The sequence below is a fragment of the Oncorhynchus mykiss genome, chromosome 8 (genome assembly GCF_057628025.1).
Source record: "Oncorhynchus mykiss isolate SJ-2025 chromosome 8, ASM5762802v1, whole genome shotgun sequence".
NCBI classification, from domain to species: domain Eukaryota; kingdom Metazoa; phylum Chordata; class Actinopteri; order Salmoniformes; family Salmonidae; genus Oncorhynchus; species Oncorhynchus mykiss.
Window position 1 is genome coordinate 62,592,501 of NC_143029.1, and position 13,366 is coordinate 62,605,866.

The window sequence follows — 13,366 nt, forward strand, 5'->3', positions numbered from 1 at the left end:
GAATTATTAGATTGGTAGCCTCAGCAGTCATATCGACCATTAAACTATTTATCCACAGTGAGTGACTATCATATTTTCGCTATTATGGTGATGAAATCATAATGTTTTATTAGTAGAAGTCTTTGTTTTCTGCAATATATGTCTGATGCAGCACTATTGATTTCAGTAGTTTAGGGTTCTACATCAGTGGTTTAGGTGATACAGACATAGTAAATCTCAGTTTGTTTAGTTAGTAAACGCAAGTCTCACTCCCCCTAGTGGTTGCTTATTGAATCACAGAGAATTACGGACTTTAATAGACCATCTTTCACATGAATCGTTGTACTGTAGCTCCCCAGGTGTTTAGATTTCTGTAACGTGAGTCTATTTCAAAATAATCTGGAAAGAACATTGGTTTGAACTTTACATTGACTCTCTTGCTCCCCTCTCTCCCTCCCCCTCTTTGTCTCTCTCTCCACCCTCAGGAGCAGTTTGAGTTTGCATTGACAGCTGTCGCAGAGGAGGTGAACGCCATACTCAAAGCTCTTCCACAGTGAGAGGAGTACCCACTACCGAGCCTCAGCAGCAGCTCTCACCGGGGATCTCTCTCCTTCCCTCTTGTCTCCCATTCCACAACTCCTCCTCTCTACCTCTCCTCCACCTCTCCGTCTTTGTGGATGCCGTGCGAGAAAGTGTGACCTGATCTTAGCTGTGCAATATGGCGCCTTTATTGTTTTGTCTGTGGAGCTTGTTTCCAAACAGACAATTTAGTGCATCAAGAATTTGACTGATTGAAAAAAAGTTTTATCTGTTAAATGATTGGAATATATTAATCACAGAAATCTTGTTTTTCGATTTCTATGTATATGTGTGTAAATTATTATATTGGTCATCACATCTGAATCATAGGACATATTTAAGTTTGATGTCTTTTTTCACTTTGGTCCCGTGTACTGAACCATACCATGTAATGTAGATCAGAAAGAAAACTGCTCAGTTAGGTCAAGTGAATACTGATAACAATTCTAGTTACCATAGTGATAATGGGCGGCAGGGTAGCCTAGTGGTTAGAGCGTTGGACTAGTAACCGGAAGGTTGCGAGTTCAAACCCCCGAGCTGACAAGGTACAAATCTGTCGTTCTGCCCCTGAACAGGCAGTTAACCCACTGTTCCCAGGCCGTCATTGAAAATAAGAATTTGTTCTTAACTGACTTGCCTGGTTAAATAAAGGTAAAATAAAAATAAAAAATAAATAATGATACCAAGCAATATGTGTTTCCTCAGATTGTTGAGACCTGGGCAAATAAGTGTAAGTTGTGGACAACGATTGTGAGTAAACTAAATGTAGTTACGCTAATGCCTGCCTCAAGTAAAGCAGTTCTATGAATTGGTGTGTGTACTCTATGATATTTTGTAAATTAAGCAGTTCTTCTAGATGAACTTGTACATGCAGCTTAAGTGTGATTATAAACTTGGTGGTTCACACCCTTGTGTATATATACAGTGCCTTGCGAAAGTATTCGGCCCCCTTGAACTTTGCGACCTTTTGCCACATTTCAGGCTTCAAACATAAAGATATAAAACTGTATTTTTTTGTGAAGAATCAACAACAAGTGGGACACAATCATGAAGTGGAACGACATTTATTGGATATTTCAAACTTTTTTAACAAATCAAAAACTGAAATATTGGGCGTGCAAAATTATTCAGCCCCCTTAAGTTAATACTTTTTAGCGCCACCTTTTGCTGCGATTACAGCTGTAAGTCGCTTGGGGTATGTCTCTATCAGTTTTGCACATCGAGAGACTGAAATTTTTTCCCATTCCTCCTTGCAAAACAGCTCGAGCGTGAGTGAGGTTGGATGGAGAGCATTTGTGAACAGCAGTTTTCAGTTCTTTCCACAGATTCTCGATTGGATTCAGGTCTGGACTTTGACTTGGCCATTCTAACACCTGGATATGTTTATTTTTGAACCATTCCATTTTAGATTTTGCTTTATGTTTTGGATCACTGTCTTGTTGGAAGACAAATCTCCGTCCCAGTCTCAGGTCTTTTGCAGACTGCATCAGGTTTTCTTCCAGAATGGTCCTGTATTTGGCTCCATCCATCTTCCCATCAATTTTAACCATCTTCCCTGTCCCGGCTGAAGAAAAGCAGGCCCAAACCATGATGCTGCCACCACCATGTTTGACAGTGGGGATGGTGTGTTCAGCTGTGTTGCTTTTACGCCAAACATAACTATTGCATTGTTGCCAAAAAGTTCCATTTTGGTTTCATCTGACCAGAGCACCTTCTTCCACATGTTTGGTGTGTCTCCCAGGTGGCTTGTGGCAAACTTTAAACAACACTTTTTATGGATATCTTTAAGAAATGTCTTTCTTCTTGCCACTCTTCCATAAAGGCCAGATTTGTGCAATATACGACTGATTGTTGTCCTATGGACAGAGTCTCCCACCTCAGCTGTAGATCTCTGCAGTTCATCCAGAGTGATCATGGGCCTCTTGGCTGCATCTCTGATCAGTCTTCTCCTTGTATGAGCTGAAAGTTTAGAGGGACGGCCAGGTCTTGGTAGATTTGCAGTGGTCTGATACTCCTTCCATTTCAATATTATCGCTTGCACAGTGCTCCTTGGGATGTTTAAAGCTTGGGAAATCTTTTTGTATCCAAATCCGGCTTTAAACTTCTTCACAACAGTATCTCGGACCTGCCTGGTGTGTTCCTTGTTCTTCATGATGCTCTCTGCGCTTTTAACGGACCTCTGAGACTATCACAGTGCAGGTGCATTTATACGGAGACTTGATTACACACAGGTGGATTGTATTTATCATCATTAGTCATTTAGGTCAACATTGGATCATTCAGAGATCCTCACTGAACTTCTGGAGAAAGTTTGCTGCACTGAAAGTAAAGGGGCTGAATAATTTTGCACGCCCAATTTTTCAGTTTTTGATTTGTTAAAAAAGTTTGAAATATCCAATAAATGTCGTTCCACTTCATGATTGTGTCCCACTTGTTGTTGATTCTTCACAAAAAAATAACAGTTATATATCTTTATGTTTGAAGCCTGAAATGTGGCAAAAGGTCGCAAAGTTCAAGGGGGCCGAATACTTTCGCAAGGCACTGTATATATATATATATATATATTTTGCCAGGTAAGATGACTGAGAACACATTTGCAGCAATGACCTGGGGAATAGTTACAGGGGAGAAATGAGCCAATTGTAAGCTGGGGATGATTATGTGACAGTGTGAGGGACAGCTTGGGAATTTAGCCAGGACACCGGGGTTAACACACCTACTCTTACAATAAGTGCCATGGGATCTTTATTGACCTCAGAGAGTCAGGACACCCATTTAAAATCCCTTCCAAAAGACAGCACCCTACACAGGGCAATGTCCCCAATCACTACCCTGGGGAATTGGGATATTTTTTTTAGACCTGAGGAAAGAGTGCCTCCTACTGGCCCTCCAACACCACTTCCAGCAGCATCTGGTCTCCCATCCAGGGACTGACCAGGACCAACCCTGCTTAGCTTCAGAAGCGGGATGCAGGGTGGTATGCTGCTGGTTTTAAATCAGACTGTATACCATGGGTATGACAAAACATTTAGTTTTACTGTTCTAATTACATCGGTAACCAGTTAATAATAGCAATAAGGCACCTCGGGGGTTTGTGGTATATGGCCAATATACCACGGCTAAGGGCTACTGTATATCCAGGCACTCCGTGTTGCGTTGTGCCTAAGAACAGCCCTTAGCCGTGGTATACTGGCCATATACCACAAACCCCCGAGGTGCCTTATTAGACATGGCGTAGACATGGCAGGTTCATCTGCACTACAGGAGTACTGTCAGCTCTACCCCAACACTTAGTGCTTTGACAAGACTCATACCATTTAAATCACAAAATCTTATGTCAATCTCCATGTATGTTGTGTCCATTGGATTGCATTCTGTTTTGTACATCCAATATGTTCTGAATTGCAAATGATATGACCTGGAAATGATATGTCCAGGAAATGATATGACCAGGCATTGGTAGCATACACTACCAATGCCTGGCTATTTCAAACTATTATTTGCCAGTAGTGTGTACAGTATTTCCTTCAGCCTCAAAGTATATCCTAGTGAAACCCTGGTCACATATTTTGCTTAGCAGATATTACTTCACTCATGTTCGACGAAAGATATAATTGTACATGATGCATCTCATCATTTCATGTCACCATGAAGACAGCCAGAGAGATGACTGTTTACTTTGACAAGCCAAGGATATATAATCATGCCATTTGAGCCATTCGGTTCTGAACAATAGTAATAGTGGCAGTACAGAGGAGGATAGTGGAATGTTATTACATTTGGGCATAAACTCCTTTTGCCTATCACAGGTGTGTGTTCCAAATGGCACCCGATTCCCTTTATTGTACACTTCCTTTGACAAGAGCCCTATTGGACCTGGTCGAAAGTAGTGCACTATAAAGGGAATAGGGTACCATTTGAAACTCATCCAGAGTTAAAAAGTGGGCCATGTTAATGCTGTGTCCTATACTGCAAAAACCTTTTATCTTTCAACTAATTTATTCTTTCAACTTTCAACTCGGAACCTTAGCATCGTATTGTGAGGTCTCTTGCCTACTCAGACAATGCAAAAATAAATATGTACGGTACAGCTTAGCATTCAACACCACAGTACCCTCCAAGCTCATCATTAAGCTTGAGGCCCTGGGTCTCAACCCCGCCCTGTGCAATTGGGTCCTGGACTTTCTGACGGGCCTCCCCCAGGTGGTGAAGGTAGGAAACAACATCTCCACTTCGCTAATCCTCAACACTAGGGCCCCACAAGGGTGCTTGCTCAGCCCTCTCCTGTACTCCCTGTTCACCCATGACTACGTGGTCATGGACGCCTCCAACTCAATCTTCAAGTTTGCAGACGACACAACAGTAATGGGCTTGATTACCAACAACGACGAGACAGCCTACAGGGAGTAGGTGAGGGCACTCAGGGTGTGGTGTCAGGAAAACAACCTCTCACTCAACATCAACAAAACAAAGGAGATGATTGTGGACTTCAGGAAACAGCACTGGGAGCATCCCCCTATCCACATCAACGGGACTATTGTAGCTGGAAATGGCAGATTTGTTATGGAATATCAACATAGGCGTACTGAGGACCATTATCAGCCGTTTCCAGCTACAATAGTCATTTACAACATTAACAATGTCTAAACTGTATTTCTGGTCAATTTGATGTTATTTTAATGGACAACATTTTTAGCTTTTCTTTCAAAAACAAGGACATTTCTAAGTGACCCCAAACTTTTGAACGGTAGTGTACATATTCTTATTCCATCCCTTTACTTAGATTTGTGTGTATAAGGTAGTTGTTGGGAATTGTTAGATTACTTGTTAGACATTACTGCACTGTCGGAACTAGAAGCACAAGCATTTCGCTGCACTCGCATTAACATCTGCTTACCATGTGTATGTGACCAATAAAATGTGATGTGATTTGATTTGTGAGCAACAGCAGCACTGTATGAGCAGGAAAGACAAACACTAACAAAGCATTGGTCACTGTGGAGTAAGCTCCAAGTCACATCAGCCTGACAGTTAGCTTGGCCTCCTCCCCTTACCCTGCCAATCTCACCTCATTGTCAGCCAGAGTGTCTGTGATTGGCTGGGTGCTATTCTGATCTCCAATCTGCATGGTGATTCATGTGGCTTGGCAGCTTCATGCTACTTCAGACTGTAGATTATGCTGTCAACACTTCCTACCAACCACACAGTAACAGGATGGAATGCTGACTGACTCATGTCGCATAGCCCCGCACGCACACACACACACACTGGAGAGAAGGAAGTCACCATAAGAAATATCAGTGATCATGAAAAACTATATCAACAAGCCTTATAGATGGAATCTATTCTGCTTTTCATAGTAAAAAATGTGACTTTAAAAAGATCCACAGGTGGTTTGGTAGGATTGCAAACACACAAAAAGAACTGCCCTAAATCTGCTCTTCTGCCCAATCATCTCTGAGGATATAGAGCTCGTGGCACATTCAGGGCTCTATTCAATCCGTATCGCAGAAGTTCAGCGTTACAGCGTCAGCGGAGACTGCATTCATAGTAAACGCTGCATATGTCGGCTTAGTCAGAAATGACCTTTACATTTCTAACGCTTCAGCAATACAGATAGAATAGAGCCCATAGTCTCTCAAGTCATCGATTTGTTGTTTATGCTTTCAAAGTCTTAGCCAGCTACAATACAGTATATACCAAGCTCAGTATGTACCAAGCTCAGTATGTACCATGCTCGGTATGTACCAAGCTCAGTATGTACCAAGCGCAGTATGTACTGAGCTCCATATGTACCAAGCTCAGTATGTACCAGGCTCCTTATGTACCAAGCTCCGTATGTACCAAGTACTGTATGTGCCAAGCTCAGTATGTGCCAAGCTCAGTATGTACCAAGCTCAGTATGTACCAAGCTCAGTATGTACCAAGCTCAGTATGTACCAAGCTCGGTATGTACCAAGCTCAGTATGTACCAAGCTCCGTCAATAAGCTCTTGTTTTGCCTGGATAAGCACACTAAATAAACAGTGAAACACAATCTGGGTCCTAACCTTGCTCCTTAGGTCCCTCTAAGAAGTGACACAGAGCTAATAAAAATTACCAGCCACCTATTACCACCAAAATAAAGGAAATATATTATATTCTACTCTCTACAAACAAGGCACCTTTTCAGGACCATGGTCAGCTCTCTTCCCAGCATGTGTTCCACTACTGTATGTTATGTTAAATAAATGTATTAAATGTAGGGGGGTCCAACAGGTTTGTCTCACTGGAATACTTGGAACAGGCCCTTCTTAAAAGCCTATCTGTTTACAGAAACACCAAGGTTTGTCATGTGACAGCTAGCTAGCTACAGGTGGTGGTGCCACATTGTTGACCCTGAAAATAGCCGCTCCCCCTTTTAGTGATGTCATGCCAATACTGTGAATACTTGAATAGAATAGAATAAAACTTTATTGTCCATCGAGGATGGACATGTTTCTTTGGCATCACCTTCCATTAAAATGATCACATACATTCTCACATCACATTTAAAACAGTCAGTCCATCATGTTGCAAACAGTAAAAACATAGAAGACATTGATACATTCACTCACAAACAACCGCTGTCCCAGCTGCACTGGATAAATAAGTACCAATAGTGATACAATTTACTTTGCGTTCAGTAGTTCAACAGCACAATGAATTAATTAATGTTTGCACACGTTCTTCTTGGCCATGGGCATTCTGAAGTGCCGGCCAGAGGGAAGCCTCTCGAACTGAGGGTGTAGAGAGTGGGAGGGGTCACCAATGACAGCCAGTGTCTTCTTTTTGGTTGCCTTGTGGAACAGAATGCTCAAATGTGCCTGTGGTCGACCAATTACTTTGCTGGCTGTGTTTACTATTCTGGTCAGTTTGCTTTTGCTCCTCACGCTCAGATGACCATACCAGACTGTCATATTGAATGTGAGGCTGCTCTCCATCAAGCTGCTGTATATCGTCTCCAGAACATCCTGGCTGACCTTCAATTTCCTCATTAAAAACAGGCGTTGGATTGCTTAAAAGAAAATACAGTCTGAATTCTCTGTAAAACTCAGCTTGTTATCAATTTGTGTCCCTAGGTATTTAAAACACTCAACCACCTCCACTGGTTGGTCGTCCAGAGAGACTGGTTGGGACATTGGCAAGTTGTTGCCATTGAGGATCAGCTCCTTTGTCTTTTCTACATTGATGTGGAAGGCCACTTGACCGACACCATTCTTGAAGGTTGTTGGTCTGTTTAAAATAGCTGTCCCCATCTGACGTAGCATCTTTAAAAAAAGATCCCTGTCTGACCATGTGAATGATGTGAGATTCCACACACAGCGACCACGGGCTCGTTTCGCTATAGTGTAATGCAAAAAAACAGTTGTAGTTTTCTATTGGTCTGAGAGCCTCAGGTGGGTTAAAGCTTCAGGGTCATTCAGGGTTGTTTTGAGGTGTTGAGTCTAATCTCTGAATGATGCTGGCTGTGGTGGTCTTCAGAGAGGTCATTTGAAGAAGACCACCATGGGATATTTGAATGACTGTTGCTCTAACTGTCAACATCTGGGAGATTGTCCCAAATGACACTATCCCCTAGTACTTCTGATCAGGGCTCTGGTCAATGGTATTGCACTATATAGGGGATAAAGTGCCATTTTGAACGTACTAAAAGACTCCTCATCACTTCAATCACTATGAAAATATTTTCTCATTACATCCAATCCAATTTGAGGATTAATAGGTGTCGCTGTGACTGGCATTTCACTTTGTTTCATCTCACCCCCCCCCCCCCCCCCCTCCCCATGTGTTCATCCTGGACACTTCTGGCATTTAGTTGATCATTTTCATCGGTGTCATACATGTGGTGACCCCAATATTGCATGCTGTCACTCATCATTAGGCCGTTTATCAGCACCCCTCCAATCGCCGCACTCGGGGGGAATTTAACCATTTGCATACAAAAATTGCTTTCCTTTTGCATGGCATGAAAAGACTGCTTTGCATAATTACAAATGATACGGTGATCTCAGACAAACCGTGTACTGGGGAATCAGGATGAAAAATATGACTATAATAGAATAGCTACACTACAAGGCATGATGACACCCAGTGGGAGAACATGCCGTGTGTTGAATGAGGAGAGGTCGTTAAGAAATTCCTCAGATGTTATTTAGGTCTGTAAGTACTTTACATTCTGTTGGTAATCAGCGTGTTATCTGACATTAGAATGAGTGGAATGTCAGAACATTGAGCTCCATGCATGGGAGTTCTTTTAGAATGATTCTTAGTTCTTTTAGAATGCATGGGAGTTCTTTTAGAATGCATGGGAGTTCTTTAGTACAATTTTAGAGGGGACTCTTTTATCCTTTCTTTGGCTAAAAACAAAATGTGTGTGTGTGTGTGTGTGTATGCGTGTGTATGCGTGTGTACATGCATGTTTATGTTCAAGGATAGAGACAAGGCTGGTGAAGCACCTGGACTGTTCTTCAGGTCTGGAGAAGCTTCATGCCTCACAGTCATAAACTATTCTATGCATAGTGCACTACTTTAACCAGGCCCCCGTAATGTACTATGTAGGGAATAGGGTGCCATTTGGAACACAACCCTGGTGATCAGCCTGGAGTCTTGAACAGCCAGCCAGATCCACCATTCAGAATGGAGTACCCTCCTCCATCCCAAAGGGCCAGGGCTCCCCCCTGCTGCCAGCACAAACTCAACACTTAGCTGAGGAGTCAACAGGACACAAGGACATTGAGGGATTTCTTTTTTATTCTGTGGTATCCGGATATCTAATGGAACCCTAACCCTATAACCTTAATCCTGGCCATAACCATAACCCTTTGGTGGAGATGGAGGCTATGGAAACATATGTCTCCGAATCCCTGCAATGGGGGTCTGTGCCCGTGTATTTCACCAAAATAGATCTCAGGGGCGAGTGGAAGACGGCTTTCAGTACCACCTCTGGGCACTATGAGTACCTCGTCGTACGGGTTGATGAATGCGCCCTCAGTCTTCCAAGCCTTTGTAGATGAGATTTTCAGGGACCTGCACCGGCAGGGCGTAGTGGTATATATTGATGACATTTTGATATACTCCGCAACACGCGCTGTGCATGTGTCCCTGGTGCGCAGAGTGCTTGATCGCCTGTTAGAGCATGACCAAGGCTGAGAAATGCCTGTTCTTCCAACAATCCGTCTCCTTCCTAGGGTATCGCATTTCCACGTCAGGGGTGGAGATGGAGAGTGACCGCATTGCAGCCGTGCATAATTGGCCGACTCCCACCACTGTAAAGGAGGTGCAGTGGTTCTTAAGGTTTGCCAACTACTACCGGAGGATTATCCAGGGTTTTGGTCAGGTGGCAGCTCCCATTACCTCACTGCTGAAGGGGGGCCGGTGTGCTTGCAGTGGTCGGCTGAGGCGGACAGGGCTTTTAGTCACCTGAGGGCTCTGTTTACCTCGGCTCCCGTGCTGGCCCATCCGGATCCCCCTTTGGCGTTAATAGTGGAGGTGGACGTGTCCAAGGCTGGGATAGGAGCTGTGCTCTCTCAGCGCTCGGGTACGCCACCGAAGCTCCGCCCCTGTGCCTTCTTCTCGAAGAAGCTCAGCCCGACAGAGCGAAACTATGATGTGGGGGACCGGGACCTGTTGGCTGTCGTCAAGGCCTTGAAGACGTGGCGACATTGGCTTGAGGGGGCTAAACACCCTTTTCTCATCTGGACTGACCACCGTAATCTGGAGTACATCCGGGCGGCGAGGAGACTGATCCCTCACCAGGCAAGGTGGGCCATGTTTTTCATCCGTTTTGTATTTACCCTTTCATACAGACCAGGCTCTCAGAACGCTAAGGCAAACGCATTGTCCCGGCTGTATGATACAGAGGAGCGGCCCATGGATCCCACTCCCATTCTCCCGGCCTCTTGCCTGATGGCACCGGTAGTGTGGGAGCTGGACGCGGACATTGAGCAGGCGTGGCGTACAGAGCCCGCTCCCCTTCAATGTCCGGCTGGGCGTCCACACGTTCCGTCTGCTGTCCGCGACCAGCTAATCTATTGGACCTATACATCACCCTCCTCTGGTCATCCTGGTATCGGTCAGATGGTGCGCTGTCTTAGTGAGAAGTACTGGTGGCCCACTTTAGCTAAGGACGTGGGGGTTTATGTTACCTCCTGCTCGGTGTGCGCCCAGTGCAAGGCTCCTAGACACCTGCCCAGAGGTAAGTTACAACCCTTACCCGTTCCACAACGGCCATGGTCGCTCGCACCTGTCAGTGGATTTCCTGACTGATCTTCCTCCTTCGCAGGGAAACACCATTATCCTGGTCTTTGTGGATCGTTTCTCTAAGTCCTGCCGCCTACAGACTGTGGAGGCCTTGTTTGCACACGTCTTCCAGCACTACGGGGTGCCTGAGGATATAGTGTCTGATCGAGGTCCCCAGTTCACTTCAAGGGTCTGGAAGTTGTTCATGGAACGTCTGGGGATCTCGGTTATCCTTCCCTCAGGTTTTCACCCCGAGAGTAGCGGGCAGGTGGAGAGAGTAAACCAGGATGTGGGTAGGTTTCTGAGGTCTTATTGCCAGGACCGGCCAGGGGAGTGGGCAGCATTCGTGCCCTGGGCAGAGATGGCCCAGAACTCGCTCCGCCACTCCTCCACAAACCTCACCCCCTTACAGTGTGTATTGGGGTATCAGCTGGTTCTGGCTCCGTGTCATCAGAGTCAGATCGAGGCTTCTGCGGTGGACGACTGGTTCCGGCGCGCGGAGGAGACATGGGACGCTGTCCATCTTCTGCGCACAGTTCTGCGCCAGACAGTGGGCGCAGACCGTCACCGCAGTGAGGCCCCGGTGTTCGCACCAGGGGATCGGGTCTGGCTCTCGACCCGAAACCAGCACCTTCGCCTGCCCTGCCGGAAGCTGGGTCCGCGGTTTGTGGGGCCATTTAAAGTCCTGAGAAGAGTGAGCGAGGTAGGTTATAGGTTACAACTTCCCCCAAATTACCGTATTAACCCCTCGTTCCATGTGTCTCTCCCCAGGCCGGTGGTGGCTGGTCCACTCCAGGAGTCTGAGGTGTGGGAGGTTCCTCTGCCCCCTCTGGACATCGAGGGGGCCCCGGCGTACTCTGTTCGTTCCATACTGGATTTGAGACGTCGGGCGAGGGGCCTTCAGTACCTCATGGACTGGGAGGGGTATGGTCCGGAGGAGAGATGCTGGGTTCCGGTGGAGGACGTGTTGGATCCTTCTATGCTGCGAGATTTCCACCGTCTCCATCCGGATCACCCTGCGTCTCGCCCTCCGGGTCGTCCCCAAGGTCGGCTGGAGCCGCGCGTCAAGGGAGGGGGAGTACTGTCACGACTTCCGCCGAAGTCCAACCCTCTCCTTGTTCGGCGGTCGATGTCACCGACCTTCTAGCCATCATTGATCCATTTTTCATTTTCCATTGGTTTTGTCTTGTCTTCCTACACACCTGGTTCCAATCCCATCAATTACATGTGTATTTAACCCTCTGTTTCCCCTCATGTCCTTGTCGGAGATTGTTTGTTGTATGTAGGTGTTTATTGTTATTCTGGTGGGCGACGGGTTTTGCACCCTCTATTTGTTATTTTGCATACTTTGGTTTTCGGTGGTTTTGATGTTTATTAAACAGCTCCGTTTTGACCAAGTTCATTCTCCTGCGCCTGACTTCCCTGCCACCAGCACGCACCACATTACATTTGAAAATATATATATAATAATTTATCCGCCCTACAAGCAACACGACTCTATTATTATGGTGGGAGATTATAATACGGTTTTAAATACATCTATGGACCGTAAAGGAAATCACACTACAAACTATCACCCTCACGCAGTTAAGGAAATCACGAATGTCATGGATATATTGGAACTAGTGGATATATGGAGGCTTAAATATCCTGACCTAGTGAGACACACATGGCGGAGGCTCAATCAAGCTAGTCGCCTTGACTACTTTCTTATGTCATTCTCTCTGGCACCAAAAGTTTAAAACGTGTTGATAGGGGACAGAATGCAGTCGGATCATCAAACAATTGGCATATATGACTCTGAATTTCCACATAGTCAACGATATTGGAAAATTTCATCAAAGCCTATTGGATGATAACTTGTTTTTAGGTTGGACAGAATCATTTCTAACCGACTTTTTCGAACATGACATAGGTACAGCAGATCCCCTTATTGTATGGGACACTTTTAAATGTGCCTTTAGAGGCCATGCAATTTAGTACTCATCTCTAAAACAAAAGACATTTAGGTCAAAAGAGTCCATGTTAACAAAGGAAATGGAAGGACTAATAGTACAGATAGATAGCAATAAAAACGGTACCATAGAGGCACAGAATAAGTTAGAGGAAAAACAAAAAGAAATGGAGGAACTTATTCAAGAAAAAATAAAATGTAATATATTATAAAAAATAAAGCGAACTGGATAGAATATTGGGGAAAATGCACCAAATTATTTTTTAATCTTCAACGTAGAAATGCTACCAAAAACAGTTGACTGAAACTTGTTACAAATGATGGAGTCCCCCCATGACTCACCAAACAATATTTAGAAAGAGGAAGTAAAGTACTTCATATGTTTTTGCTTCAGTCTTCTCCATCTCCACTAACCGAAGCTAATTGAATTTATTTTTTTTCTATTAATAATGTAAAATGAACCGCCACACAGAAAGACTCATGTGTAGGTGAAATTACAGAGGAGGAATTCTTGATGCAATTAAAGCGTTTAAGTCCAGGAAAACTCCAGAGCTGAATGGCATTCCAGTGGAAGTATACCAAACCAGTTTTGATA

At 44.7% G+C, this 13,366-nt stretch overlaps 1 protein-coding gene across 1 annotated transcript in view; it reads left to right on the forward strand.

Moving 5' to 3' along the window:
• LOC110530265 (receptor-type tyrosine-protein phosphatase N2) overlaps positions 1–1,366 on the forward strand; it is a 155,251-nt gene extending 153,885 nt beyond the window's left edge. Inside the window, exon 25 of the mRNA XM_021613182.3 lies at positions 465–1,366. Coding sequence (XP_021468857.3) covers positions 465–536 — 72 coding nt within the window. The 3' untranslated portion in view covers positions 537–1,366. The remainder of the gene's footprint in view (positions 1–464) is intronic.
• The last annotated feature ends 12,000 nt before the right edge of the window (positions 1,367–13,366 follow it).